We start from the raw sequence: 15731 nt of genomic DNA on the forward strand, positions 1-15731 counted from the left end.
GATGACGACGATTCTAAAATCTTCTCTGAAGTGTTGAAGGCCATATTCAAAATGTTTTTCACAGTCTAATTTGATTAGAAAAATACAGTTAGTGTGCATATAAATGGCAACAGAGCACATGATGACATGTCAATCATTATGAAACCAACAAAGATCTTATTTTGTATATTTTCTCTTGAAGACGTACATCTAAAGGAAGCTCTTGAGCTGTAATGTTCTCTATCTGCTCAAGAAGATTTTGAAAACATCCTCCAAATGTCTGACTCTGAAATCACAATTGAGCTTTAGTATGGTAAATAAGACTGTGCTAATCATGTTTTTCAATATTAATATAGTAAACAAAAGTGCACATAACCATCAGCAATAAACAGAAAAGCACATTCATATTTCTTATATCTGCCACATCTTATTTCATTGCTCTCTGCACCATAATTCATAGAAGTTGTGAGTATGACTTAAACCTGAATTTCGACTTACATTGCATCTTTCCTGCTGTGTCATATTTATAACTGCAATGACACAAAACAGCATGAAGGCAATAATGAAACCAAACAGCAAAAAAAAAAAAAAGTGTCAAAAATAAATGACGAATGTAACCATGAGTGTGGGGAATAAACAAGAACAAAAATAAAAAAAATTGAAAGGAAATTCCTCTCACAGTCAACCATATGGTAACATAATTTCTCTTAATATCCATAAGCATGTGAATTGTGCACTGAAGCTCACAAAATAATGTCATTATTCTGTGGATCAAGTGATTTTTCACAGCCTCTTTAAAGCTTGAAGAATGTCACCATTCACTGCCATTAACGCTGAAGATATCTGAAAGTTTTGATGAATCGTGAAGAAAATTGTCCTCAAGAAATAATGTCTGCAATTACCTACAACCACACATTTCACACACATTTTTATCCCTCATTGACAAAAACACACTCACACACCTGATCATTTCTACAGACAAAACACAATTTAATAGAAGAAACATCAGTCTACATTACCAGGTGTGCTCGTCTCTGGTCTGACTGTTAAAAAAATGGCACCGATGTTAGTAACAGGTGAAAAATTATGACTGATAAATACCAATCAACAATGGCATAAATAATACACAGACTCATGTAATTGTAATTACCTGCACAGTAGACTGCATCATTGACAGCTGGTCTAACCAGCTCATAGACATGATAATTTCCTGGACAGGCTTTGACTTTAATAGAATAAGAACCGTAATAGCAGCAGTAATTGTCCCAGTGACCGCAGACATCTCGAGTGACGACTCCAGCCTCAACTGTTGGGTGTCCACCACGAATCCACAGTGGGATAGCAGTACCACAGCTATAGATTTCAACACACGTGTCTGCGATCTGAGTGCTCACACCGTTAATGAAGAGACGATACCAGCCGCTCCAGCTAACAGACTTATCAAGCTTGTAGGAGTTTGATGGGCGACTGCTGTTGGCTCTCCATGGTTCATCCAACACAGTGTAGTTGTAGCAGGGGTCAACAGAGGGATAAACTGTTATGATGAAAAATAACACACACACACACACACACATATTTGATTGACTCCAAAGCAGTGGTGGATATCTGAAAGCCACACTTTAGTAAAAGTATCAATAACTTTATTAGAAAAGACTGTAATAGAAGTTAAAGTCAACACGTCTTAAAGTGTGTAATATATTGTTTTAACACAAATAACACAAGATATTTATAGTTTTAACTCTTTAATTCCATAATGTATCTTTGGGTAAGCATAAGAGGAACTTCATCCAGTACTTAGTCACTTTCAAAAACATTTCTGGAATCTGCATTTGAAGTGGCATTTAAATTTATTTACAACAGTTTTTGATGGTGGTAATGAGGGATTCAACCAATTCGTCCAAAAATCTGATTCATTCAATAAGGAAACACTGTCCTGTGTGTTACTCAGAGACGCAAAACAGTGCGGTGATCTTTATTTGGAACTATTTTTGTTCGCAAAATTGAGCAAAAACAGACAATATTGTGACTAAAATGTAAGCCACTGTCTGTGTTTTTGTGATATACTCAATAATGTCAGATCACACTTCATTAAAACAACACATATTATCACAGAAGATATAGTATATCACACACCTCAACCTCGAACTGCCTTATGCATTATGTTTAACAAAGTATACATTTTAATTAGGTAATGTAGTTGATTAAAAGTTAAAGTTAAGAACTGTACGAACTTAAGTACTGTAACCAAATATTATTACTTTGCTCCCAACATCTATTCTATAGTAAAGATCAGCACATAAATCAGGCCAGAGAATAAGCCAATGGTATAAATTACCAGTGGAGATGGTCGCTGGTGTGACGGCTGTAGAGCTGGGGTTAATGGTGCTGACATCTGAAAGTTTAGATGAATAGTGATTAAACAGTGACACAAATATCATGAACATGTAGAAAGAGCTCATGTACATATAATCACCTGCACAGTATGCAGAATAGCACACAGTTGGACTAACCAGCTCGTAAACATAATAATTGCCTGGACAAGCTTTGACTTTAATGGGGAAAGACCTGACAAAGCAGCAGAAATCATTCCATAGAGCGCAGGCATCTCGAGTGACAACTCCATCCTCAATTCTCGGATGCCCATCAGGTATCCCCAGTGCAGCGTAAGTGCCACAGCCATAGGTCGTAATACACGTCTCTGGGATGTGAGCGCTCACACCGTTAATGAAGAGACGATACCAGCCACTCCAGGTGACATGCTGGTCACACTTCATGACTGAACCAAGTATATTACTGGTGGATCTCCACGGTTCATCCAGTACAGTGTAGTTGTAGCAAGGGTCAGAGATATTAGCTGTTATGAACATATATATCTTTTAATGTGGCATTAATATGATCATCACTATCATGAACATGCTTATGAACATTGCTTCACATACTGTGTCCTTTAGAAATGCAGACAGTATTACTAGAATCACCAGAATCCTCTTGATTTATATTCATATAGACAGATCTGCACATTTACAGTTAAAACACCAAAGCACAATACATTACCAGCTGTGGTTGTCTCTTGTGTGACAGTTATACAGGCCGAGACATCTGGAAAAAAAGATAATGATACAAATTAAATAAAGTCATTAGAAAGGGAGCATGTTTAATAGAAGACAAGTGACCAAACTCAAATAACAAAACAATCAAAGATAATAAAAAAATAAAATAAATAAACAACCACAAAACATCAATGACCAGCTTTTAGTTTAAGGGATGGTTAAAAATTCTGTATGAAATTCTGTCAGTATTTATTCACATTCATTTTATTCCAAACCAGTATGACTTAGTATTTTCTTTTCCACATAAAGTGAAAGAGAATTGAAGCTGGCAAGCCTTTTCTTACTAAAACAACAAAAGAAGCACTACAAAAGTAGCTCTTATGAATGCCAATTTATTCTTGAAAGCGTAAAACTTAAAGACTGGAACTTTTGAAACAAACTATACAAAAAAAAAAAAAAAGGTAAGGTAAGGTATTATAGAAAAGATACTTCAACTGCAATAAAGAAAAACACCATTGGTTCTTACATATCATGCTGTCAGTGCATTATTTTTATAGTCCTACAACTTTTTCACTCCTTTTCAGAGCTTCGGAGGAGGAGAAGATTAATTTACATTTACATTTAGCTGACGCTTTTATCCAAAGCGACTTACAATTGCCACATATGTCAGAGGTCGCACACCTCTGGAGCAACTAGGGGTTAAAGTGTCTTGCTCAGGGACACATTGGTGTCTCACAGTGGATTCGAACCCAGGTCTCTCACACCAAAGACATGTGTCTTATCCACTGCGCCAACACCACTCCTCAACAACACAATGAATTAAATTTCATGTGTATATGGCTTCAGATGACATGGGATACAGTATATCACACAAGTCTTATGGACTACTACTGGGAAACTGAAACTATCAAACTCCAAAATGTTGTCATCAAATTTTCCATAAGCTAAATCAGAACAAATGGAGCAGCAGTTCAGCAGCTGTCACTGAATGAATGAACTGCTGTATGTTCACTGATGGAGGAAGCGAGAAAGCAATGACCAGAAAAAATGTCAGTCAAGTTAGTGCATGTCAGACATGCAACCTAAATAGCATAATTTACATTAAATATACATGTTTACTCCTCCCAAACAGGACTGCGTCAACATGCAAAAATGTATGATGATGACTGATTAAGATACATAAAGTAGTACATTCATTTTTAACAAAACAACAACAAGGAAAACTTAAAGTTAATACTTACAAAGTATCAAAGAGATCGGCAGTTTTATAAAACCTGCCAATAAATTTGCATAAATAAAACATTTATTACCTGATCACATTTTTCTCATAAATGATTTCAGGTCAGTTTGAACCAATATTTAAATGCTTATTATGACATCAATCAATCAATCAATCAATGCACACATACTCACCTCTCTGAAAGAAAGCCATTGTCAGTTTTGACAGTCGGTTATATTTATCTCATCTAAAAGCCAGTTCTGAGGGGAGATAAAAAAAAAAATAACTGCTTTACAGGTGACTACCATTTGTTTCCTTGTTTCATTTCCACTGAATTTATGCATTTAAACCTGAAAATGAGTTGTAAATGCAGAGAGTGTGTATCATTTATCTGTAAAGCATAATTAAAATGATGAAAGGATTCTCTCATACAGTATATTACCCGTGTAAGACAAGATATGTAATCAGATAACAAGTAATCACAAACTTTTCCCCAAAAGCCTCACACATGAAAATTGGTGTAGATCTACGAATGCTCTAGAGTAATTAATCTAGACTTATACATGCTTAAACATATCAAAGGACAGTACGAATCCTAAGCTGATAAGAGACCAGATGACTCAACTGTAACAAATCACAGTCAGTGATCACACATCAGTTAATGCTGCAATGTGTTTGTTTTATAGACTGAATGTTCATTCTCATAAGCAGAAAGATCTTACCTGATATAAGATGAAATACAGTGATGCTCACCGACAAGAATGACTGCTTAACTATTAAAATATGTGTGTTTGTTGAGATGTTTAAAGAGATGTTATATGACCATCATACTGATGGGGAAATGCACAAGTTCACAGTTTCCTCGTCAAATTCAAATAAAAATTCAAATTCAAATTCAAATTCAAATAAAATGAATTATGGAACTATCACATATCCAGTTCCTTGTTAGTGCATTTTCATAAAAATATGATTTTTTTTTTGCAGGAATATTATACTTGAATTTCTTATATTATCACCTTCATTTAATTATAGATCATTCACAAAGAGGATGTATCAGTTTTAACCCAAGGACTTCAGCTGCTGAATATAGATCATTAGTTCCCTTTCAGTCAGTCATGTTCGTCGTTATGTCAGAATGACTGATGAATTGGAGATCTTGCTCGAGAGCTTCTGGCACAAAGCTGGTGGCGGAGCCTACACAAGTATACGTTTCCCCCAGTGAGCCTTCTCAAACAGACACAGTGCAAGGTCAGGGAGGACAAGGAGCAAGTCATCTTAGCTGTTGGACCTGGTTTCCAGAACTGAAGATACTTGTGAGAACCCCTCCTTGGTGAATTCCTTTCTCAGAGAGGGGACACAGAATGGCACTGGAATCTCCACGTATGGTCTCTGGACGGGATGCAGAGGTTCTAGGTGCCATCACTTCAGAAAGAGATGGTGCTTATTACAAGGCTAACTTAAGCTTTGAAGTGGAACCTGTTCATCAGTTGGTGCTCTTCCTGTCAGAATCCAGTAGATGCCTGATTGTGGTCATGCTCTCGTTTCTGCAGGAATGGTTGGAGTAGAGGCTGTCCTCCTCCAACTCGAAAGTGTGTTTTTTTTTTTGCTGCTAAAGCCGCACATCACAATGCAGTGGATGGTATATCTGCCAGGAAGCACAACCTGGTCATCATGTTCCTTAGGGGAGCAAGGAGACAGAATCCTCTCCACCCTCACTTGATACCCTCTTAGGATCTCCTCTTTGTCCTAATGGCCTTGAAAGTGGAGCCCTTTAAGCCTCTGCAGTCAGTGGAGCTTAAATTTCTGTCTCTGAAGACCGTTCTCCTGACTGCACTGGCTTCTGTTAAGAGGGTAGGGGCCTGTAGGCATTTTTGGTCAATCATTCATGATCATTCAAAAATGCAGTCTTGTCATTAATGTGCCAATACCAAATACAAGCCACTGGAAAATACAGACATTATCTGTTCATTAGGTTATTTTTTATTTTATTTATTTATTTAGTCAGTTAGTGATGTTTGTAAATAATTTTGATATCTTATTTATCATCTCTTTAAACTAATGTGAACTTTCACAAAACAGTTCACAACCATCCAAAATTGTTCTCTGAACACGTTTATCAAGTCTTTTATTTCATAGAGAGAATTTTATTCAGATCTGAAATATATTTCATGAGTTTCATGTATTACTTCAACATGACAGTCACTTTCTACTCTGGTCTGTCATTGGTCAGTTGAACAGATAGTCCTGCCCTAAACTGACATCACTGGTTGAGTCAGAAGTTGACATGAGACAAATAAACTGATCAGTGTTTCTCAATATCCCTCCTCGTCTCCTCGCTCCTCCGTCCTCCATCCTATGACCCGGAAACCGATCGAACACATCCATCTTGAAGGACATCTCAATTCTCTAATTGCACCACGAGGAGACGAGGATCGAGGAGGGAGGAGGCTTCATGAGGACCAAGGATACACAGGTCTATCCTATGCAGAAGTCTTTTATCGACTTAACGTGACGCACATATAAATTCTCCTCCCCCTTCACATCTGTTTTAATAAATTTCATTTATATTTTACCTTTTTACTTCAAATAAACCATGCATGTCATATATTTCAAACAGGGCATCTTGCTTTATTAATATTTATTATGAATGTCTTAATTAACAAACTTTAACAACATAAGGGCAGATCCCTTTCACAGCTGATGACACTTTGAAGTAACGCTGAAGAGGTGGAGCTAAGACACGAGAAAAGGAAGCGAGGAAAGGAAACAAGGATGCACAAATAAGAATTGAGAAGCACCCAGTGTTTCAATCTTCATAAAGTCAAACTACCAGTTACTGACATATATTGAGTGTGAAAGAAATAACATTAAAGTTACATCAGATTTGGTTTTGGAGTCTCAAAACATTAACTATACATACAAATATGAATATAAGGGAAGGGGAAATTTTTTTTTTTTTGGCTTCTAATGATTGTAGAGGGAAAATAATCAAAACTTCAGAATATCAAAAACAGTGCCATCTGCTGCCTGGTAAAATGTACAGCAGCCAGGACAGGTGGAAAATAAATTATTTTGAAGGGGGTCAACCAAAATTGATCACTACCTTGTATCGTGCAAACTGCGTACTGCTATTAGCAGTGGTGTATAAGATATCTTACCAGAAAATGACTTGATAGAAGCTGAAGTCCCCATTTAGAAGTTTAGAATTGTTTTGAGTAAAAGTCTTAAAGTATTTGATATTTATTGTACTTAAAAAGAGTTTTCTATAAAACAAAACTTAATGAAGTCGTCAAAATCATGTTTTACCAAAAACAGCGTCTCCACCTTTTCTTGTGCCGCTTCCACCTCTACCTGCAGACTGAGCTCGTGCGTCATCTTCAGTTATTCACCAGTTCTTCAGCCAATATGTGTAGGCCTATGTATTTCAAAATTGTGTCTAGTACTATATTAATTACAAAGGTTTAATTGGCATCTTTATTTCAAACAACCCGACCGACCGCGACCTGAATATCATTAAAAATATTTTTGGACGACTCGTAACCGCGGACAACCACGGGTGACTGCAGGCACCCGCTCATTTTGGATCAACCCGCGCATCACTGATGGGGATGCATGAGAAATCTTTAGACTGGTAACCAAACCATAATCCATAAAATACAATAATTTTTTTAACCTTAACGGCTATGTGCGGCCATTTTTGATGATCATTTCTGCCCATTCAGATCGTTTTATTACAGCTGTTTTTGTGTGTGTTTTGTCTGACACTGGCAGCAGGTATGCAATAAAATTTCTAATTGAAGCATGTATGCCATTAGTGAAGAAACCCAGAAACCAGGAGCAGCCAAAACCCACAAACTGAGCCAGTGTTGAAAGACTATTTCATGTTAACTTTTTAATTTTGTATGCAAATTGCATTTTTATCAGAAAGCAGAAAGATTACATAAACCCTGAGAAGTTTTTTTTCCTTTTATGGTTTAGTTAGTTTAGTGTTGGTGGTTTTGGGAAGACTAGCTGAGATCACGGTGGACATCATGGTTTTAATCGTGTCCTTTGGTGTGTTGAAGAAGTCTGGCTTCAGTAGATTCTCCATCATGAAACTACAGTACATGCAATACTATGGAAAAACAATAAAAAAAGTAAACAAAGTTTAGTGGTAAATGTATGACACTGTTTTTTTATGATTTTTTTTTTTCTCACACAGAAACATTTGACATACTTTCATTGTTGTTCCTGGCGATCCCAATGAGATCGATGTCCACAGAAGAATTTGTCGTGTCGAGTCGAGGGATTTTATCTAAAGTGACCTGTGGTCCAACCACGAAGACTTCTATATCTGATTAAACACAAGAGCATAACCCTGTAACTCATTACTGAAATAAACCTTTTTTTTTCTCTTTTGAGTGTTTGTTAAATGTCTTGTGAATGTTCACAGTTTTTATGCTCAGAACAACAAATATTAACAAACATATTGTGATCTCCACTAACTGTGAAATTCACTTTAAGTGGACCTGTGTTTAATGATGTATTTTCTTTTTTTCATGACTTTTCAGGATGAGGGTTTTCAAGACATTTCTACCTAATGAAGGATGAATTTGCACCAAAATACTGACCTTGATTACTGCTTTGCACACTCTTGGCATTCTCTTGATGAGCTTCAAGAGGTAGTCACCTGAAATGGTCTTCCAACAGTCTTGAAGGAGTTCCCAGAGATGCTTAGCACTTGTTGGCCCTTTTGCCTTCTGTCTGCGGTCCTGCTCACCCCTAAACCATCTCGAATGGGTTCAGGTCAGGTGACTGTGGAGGCCAGGTCATCTGGTGCAACACCCCATCACTCTCCTTCTTGGTCAAATAGCCCTTGATGCCTTCAGTGTGACTCTACAATTTTCATAGTCATGAAAATAAAGAAAACTCTTTGAATGAGAAGGTGTGTCCAAACTATTGGTCTGTACTGTATATATATATATATATATATATATATATATATATATATATATATATATATATACATATATATATATATATATATATATATACACACATACACACACACCGTTTTTTTTTTTTTTTGCACTGACATCACATATAATCTGTTTTATCATCAATAATAATTGTCTCCCCACTTACCAATAGGAGGCTAGTTCAGTTGGGTTTACTGATGATAATGACTCTAACATCATCTCTGAAGTGTTGAAGACCACAGTCAAAATGCTCATCACAGTCTAATTCATTGATCAGATAAATAGTTACTGTACATGAAAATATCAAGAACCAGTAAAACAGCACTGCTATGTGATTTAAATATTGATTTGATTTAATTATTTATAGATTTTTTTTTTTTTTTCAGATTTATTTTTTACAATCACAGGAAGCTCTTGATATTTGATGTTTTCATTTTGAAGATATTCTTCTGAGAAACAAAAACTAAAAGATTTGTGCGCTGGGTAAATTGAAATATTCAGCTTAACTTGCATCGATTCGGCAGGGTGATATTCAGTCCTGAAACGAAGAAATTCTTTAATACAATATAACTACAGTAAAATCAAACACCACATTCCAGTCTAGAAATATGGTCATCTGCAGTAGTTGTAATCGCAAAAGCAGAATGAGGCGCTATTATTGTAGCATGTGCATTATTACCAGTTCAGTTACAGTCTTTACCCTAGCAAGCATTCATATTGCACATAATTAATAACGGTCAAAACATACAGCGGGGAATTTAAGTATTTGACACATCAGCATTTTTATCAGTAAGGGGATTTCTAAGTGGGCCATTGACACAAAATATCCACCAGATGTAGCCATCAAGCCAAATATTGAATTCATACAAAGAAATCAGAACAGTTAAAGTTGAGTCATAATAAATAAAGTGAAATGACTCTGTCTTTCAAGTATTTAATGTTTTCTTTTAGCCAATGCTTAGTCATTTGTCATATTTAATTCTCAGTCAGTCCTTAATATACACAATACATTTTTTTTTTATCAAAACAGGATACAAAAAAATATTACCTTTTAAATACAATGAACATCATAATGGAATCTAACAGCCCACTGGGTTCAATATTTATTCAGCAATCCAGATCAGGTATTGATTTTCTGAAATTAAATATTCTAAGTTGTTCTGAGAATTTACTTCATGGAGAGGTTTGAGATCCACTTTCCTGCATAGTTTAACCCCTGTCAAACACACCTGAGCATGCCGATCAATGTCTTCAGGTTCATTAGAAAACTACAGGAAGGTGAGTTTGATCAGGGTTGGAGATAGAAAAACAGCACCTTTCTGAAAAATGTGTCTGTCCATTTCCTCCTGCTCATTAAAAAGCATTTAATCATGAACTCTTCACATGTTTGGGATCCCACCAGAAATATTCAGCACAGACAATAAATGTACCAACCAATCCTGGATTGCAAGATTTACAAATTTGCCTCATGGACTTGCTTTTGGGTGCCTACAGATTTGTTTGTTCACACATGACAAAAAAAAAAAAAAAAAAAATAGCAGCTGATTTCAGCAGAGGAGGAACCAAACAAGTCAAGTCAAATCCAAAGCCCTCAAAGGGTCAAAGTTAATTAAACAATTAAGAGACTAATTAAATGATGATTTTACATTAGTGATGAACACCTGCTGTTATTGAGCATTATAGAGGATGAAATGTTGATGTTTTATTGGTTAAAATGATGCTGCCATCATGGAGATCAGTCAATTATGTCATTCATCATTATGCCCAATGCATGATGAACCTCTTAAAACAAAAAAGAAAATAATAGTAACAATAAGAATAAAACCTGCCTTGAGTTGAGTGGCCCACAGGCTAAGCCCAAGCGCTACCCTTCAGCACAAGCACTACATTCAATAACAGAATCATGCAAAAAAAGCATTGTGAGCTAAGTTCATCATACAGGTTTTGATCTCCATCTTAGCTCATGATGCTTCTGGGAAATGCAGCCTTGGGCAGTGGATCTGTAGTTCCCAGCATGCTTTGCAAGGGACTGCACTAGAAGTGTAAATTTAGGGACTGAGTGTTATTTTATGTGTTTTTCATTTTTATTTAAGCATGTAAAGAGGGTCTCACCTAATAGGAGTTGACGTGTGATCTTCTCTCAACTAGACTGACTGAATATTTGAGTATATTGAGAATATTTCACAATTTTATATGACACTTCACTGCTCAGCTAATGAGGAAACATATATAAATAAATCTGTCTTCCAGGTAGTTCAAAATAATAATACAATTTATACACAAAGACAGCACGCATACAAAGAAGTATTTACAATTTAATCAAGAGAATGCAAAATCACATTTTAAATATATTCATATATACACATTTTTTAAAAGGACAATTTCTCCTTGCTCTTTCTCCTTGTTAACATCTTAGATCTCCATATTTGCCATGGTACCTATTTTTAAAGTTGTGCTCGAAAAGTGGGCTGTGCAAAGACGAACAACATCTGTAACAGAAACCCAGGAATAATGACAAAACTGCTCCTCATTAAACCTCCAGCATGTCAGATATTTATGTAGATAGGATATATATATAAACTAGGAATCTGTATTGTTTCTATACTGTAAAATGCTATGAATATTTTGTTTTGATTTGAATATTCATAAAGCTTTTGTTTCTGACTATTTGGGATCTGCATGTAGAAGGGTGTTTAAAGGGTAACAAACTGACCAACCAACCAAAATTGGGCTTAAACTTACATTCATTTACAGCTCAACTGGCTTTTAAAGGGAATGTGAGATGAGACTCTGATTGGTTTATGGAACATTACACCCAAAACACACCCATTACTCATTAAGAGAATAGGAACAACCCTTCAGTAGAGACAAATATATTAAACTGTAAAACATCGTTACCAACGAATATTGATGGTGTCAACGGCGCGGAAGAAATTACTCAGTTGTGGCAGAAACATTACTATGAGCTGTTTAATTGTGTTAAAAGTAAGTCTTTTACAATGGGTGACATTGACAGTAATGAAGATGCAACTGTTCTACCTCAAGAAATATATGATGCAATCATGATGCTAAAGGATAACAAGGCATGTGGTATGGATGAGATATCTGCGGGGCATCTAAAATTTGCAAGTAGAAAACTCTGTCCCCTAATTGCTATTTGTTTTAATGGGTTGCTAGTCCATGGTATTTTACCTGATTCTATTTTATCTGTCACACTAGTGCCTGTTATTAAAGGAAAAGCTGGTAAGATTAATAGCTTGGATAATTACAGGCCTATAGCTTTAGCCAGTATTTTATCTAAGGTTTTGGAGAGGATTATATTGAATAGGCTAGAACATTTTGTCTTGACCTCTGATAATCAGTTTGGCTTCAAACCTAAACATGGCACTGATGTGTGTATTTTTGCCCTAAAGGAGGTTTTAGATTTATATAACAGGCATAATTCAACAATCTTTATGTGTTTAATTGACGCTTCTAAAGCCTTTGATCGGGTAAATCATGAGAAACTATTCTACAAATTGTATAACAGAGGGGCTCCCAAATATTTAGTGAGTGAAGTGACATTCGGCCAAGTATGGTGACCCATACTCAGAATTTGTGCTCTGCATTTAACCCATCCGAAAATGCACACACACAGAGCAGTGAACACACACACACACTGTGAGCACACACCCAGAGCAGTGGGCAGCCATTTATGCTGCGGCGCCCGGGGAGCAGTTGGGGGTTCGGTGCCTTGCTCAAGGGCACCTAAGTCGTGGTATTGAGGGTGGTGAGAGAACTGTACATGCACTCCCCCCACCCACAATTCCTGCCGGCCCGGGACTCGAACCCACAACCCTTCGATTGGGAGTCCGATTCTCTAACCACCAGGCCACGACTTCCCATTAGTGAGAATCATGGCCTTTTGGTATGCCCATCAGTCGATGTATGTGAAATTGGGTAACTTTATGTCTGCCTCATTCAATGTAAGTAATGGAGTTAGGCGGGGAAGCATCTTATCTCCCTTTCTCTTTAATATTTATATGGATGATTTATCAAAATTGTTAAACGAATGTGGAACAGGTTGTATGGTTGGGGACACCATTATTAACCACCTCATGTATGCAGATGACCTGGTCATCCTTTGTCCATATAGTGCTGGTCTTCAACAGCTACTAAGGGTATGTTCTCAATATGGCTCAGACTTTGATATTACGTTCAATTCTAAGAAGAGTAATATAATGATTGCTAGAAACAGGGAAGATAGTAAACTCTCATTTCCTGCTTTTTATTTGTCGGGTATTTTACTTAAAGTGTGTGATGAGGTCAAATATTTAGGACATTATATAACTGATGATCTGTCTGATGATAGGGACATTCATTGACAGAATTGTATGTTATATGCACAGGCTAATATGCTGAATCGCAAATTTAGTATGTGTTCACCATCTGTGAAGACTACACTTTTTAAAGCTTTTTGCACTCCGATGTACACTGCCCACTTGTGGCGGCGTTATAAAAAAAGCAATATGCAGAAACTCAATGTGGCATACAATGATGGGTTGAGGCTGCTGCTTAAATTGCCACGTTGGGGCAGTGCGAGCCAAATGTGTGTAAATGTTAATGTATTCACGTGTCTTGCTGTACTCAGGATTCTCATGTACAGATGTATGTGTAGATTAGCAGAGTCATATAATAGCATCATCGCAACACTAGTGAACCCTGTATTGAGTGCAGTTAGGTTCACTTCGAGATTGTGGAACCATTGGCGTTTTAGTCTATATGTTAATATTTGAACACTCTTTTTGTGTTTGTGGAATTTTGACTGTTGTAGTTTTGTATTTTTATGTGTATGTTTGTATAGTGCAATGGACCATTTGTATGTATGTCCTGAATATGGCAATGTTTTTGCAACAGCTCCAAGTCTCACGCGCAGTGTAGGTTATATGTCACTGTCCGAATCCGTTCACTTATTTATTTATTCACTCCTTCCTGATATAGTAAACTCAACTGCCATACACTATATAGGGATTAGTGAATGAGTGAATTCCCTTGCCTTGAGTTGTGATGTCAGACTTTTTTTTTTAAACTTTTCCTGTGGTGTTGAGCAACTACAATTCATTTTAATCCTATAATTTTATATTATAATTTATTTAAAGTGAATAAATTGTAATGAAATATTAATAAAATAGCTAAAGTAAATCGTAAGTGGAAGTGCATCTGCCAATTCTGTCATGAGCATACATCAGCAATTACACATGTTTAGGGGAATAGGGCATTATTAATATACCATGTAAGGTGGTATGTGCTAGAAATGGGTAAACCACTATCAGTGAGTCTGCCCATGGGGTGTCCCACATTGTCCCTCAGAAACGTACCCCTTGTCCCCCCTTGGGCTTATTAGCAGGTGGTCACCCTAGAGTGAACAGGTTTGTGAAATGTGAGAAAAAAAAAGTTCATTCAGATTAAAAATACTGGATTAGGTTTAAAATACATACACTAATTATATGTTAACCAATACAATGAATCCCAATGAATCCAGTGGCCCAAAATCTGCACTTAGCAACTTGCTAAAATGCATGCAACCAGCAAAATGAAAGCTGATGGTTATGGCGCTATTTTTGTGCCACAATCCTGAGCGAGTAATTGTACGTTTTGAGCACAGAGAACTATATTTTGCAAGCACATTACATTATATTTTGAACAGAAATTAACAATCGCAAAAAAATAAAATTTGCTTGAGCAAAGAAAAAATGATTCCGTGCCCAATAAATGTATTTGCTTGTTTGCTATTATCCATATTAACGTGCAGTAATAACTCCTCTCAGGCAGTTTACTCAGGTGCTCTCTCACAAACTTATTCTCTGCACTCCTGTCAAGTCCCTTTCTCTCTCTCTCAACCTCTTAATTCTGTGCGCGCTCAACTCTTGACACAAGCTCGCTCAACTTACAACAGTGTTACAAGTGTGTCACAAAATCAACCAATCGGAAAAAATAAAGGTAAATTGTGATTGGCTGTTGGTCTCCAATCAAATCGCTAGTAGAACCAAAGCCCTATCATTTCCTATTTAGAATTCAATAACGAGAGATGGAAAAATGGCTCGTTTATTCGTTTTTCCGTATAGTTTAACAAACGGAAAATTAGTTTTTGGCTCTATATCTCATTTTGTTGTTTGGGGTTAAAGGAACACTCCACCGTTTTTTGAAATAGGGCTTATTCACATTATTTCCTACATTTAGATAGGTGGGCAAATGCATTTTTGTGTCAGTGCATGTATTGTTTTAGTTTGACTGGGTCGGCGTTAGCTTAGCTTAACACAATGAATGGAATCCTTTGTTGCCAGCTAGCATGGCCTGAGTAAAAGTGATCAAAAAAAATAAAAAACACCTAATTACTTCTTGTGGCCTGCGTATTCACAACGAGTACAAATAGCGATCCAGATTAACACTAGGCGATTTCCTAGGCAGATATTGACTTGGGACTATATTATGGGGAAGCACAGACGAAGCACTGCTACTTCGGTGCAGAGATATCACGCAACACAT

At 36.5% G+C, this 15731-nt stretch overlaps 1 protein-coding gene across 1 annotated transcript; it reads right to left on the reverse strand.

Moving 5' to 3' along the window:
* Nucleotides 1-1007: 1007 nt before the first annotated feature.
* Nucleotides 1008-2826, reverse strand: LOC132142051 (uncharacterized). Its single transcript, XM_059551688.1, has 2 exons — nt 2315-2826; nt 1008-1513 (listed from the first exon to the last, which is right to left on the reverse strand). The coding sequence occupies exons 1-2, from the start codon at nt 2751-2753 to the stop codon at nt 1026-1028; spliced, it is 927 nt and encodes a 308-aa protein (XP_059407671.1). The 5' UTR covers nt 2754-2826; the 3' UTR covers nt 1008-1025.
* Between the last annotated feature and the right edge of the window lie 12905 nt (nt 2827-15731).

The sequence above is a fragment of the Carassius carassius genome, chromosome 6 (genome assembly GCF_963082965.1).
Source record: "Carassius carassius chromosome 6, fCarCar2.1, whole genome shotgun sequence".
NCBI classification, from domain to species: domain Eukaryota; kingdom Metazoa; phylum Chordata; class Actinopteri; order Cypriniformes; family Cyprinidae; genus Carassius; species Carassius carassius.

Bases quoted from the DNA above. Each gene is read 5' to 3' on its own strand.
- LOC132142051 (XM_059551688.1), bottom strand. From the start codon at position 2,753: ATGAAGTGTGACCAGCATGTCACCTGGAGTGGCTGGTATCGTCTCTTC. The intron at 1,514-2,314 runs GTAATTTATACC...TCATCATAACAG, and splicing joins ACCAGCGACCATCTCCACTG to TTTATCCCTCTGTTGACCCC.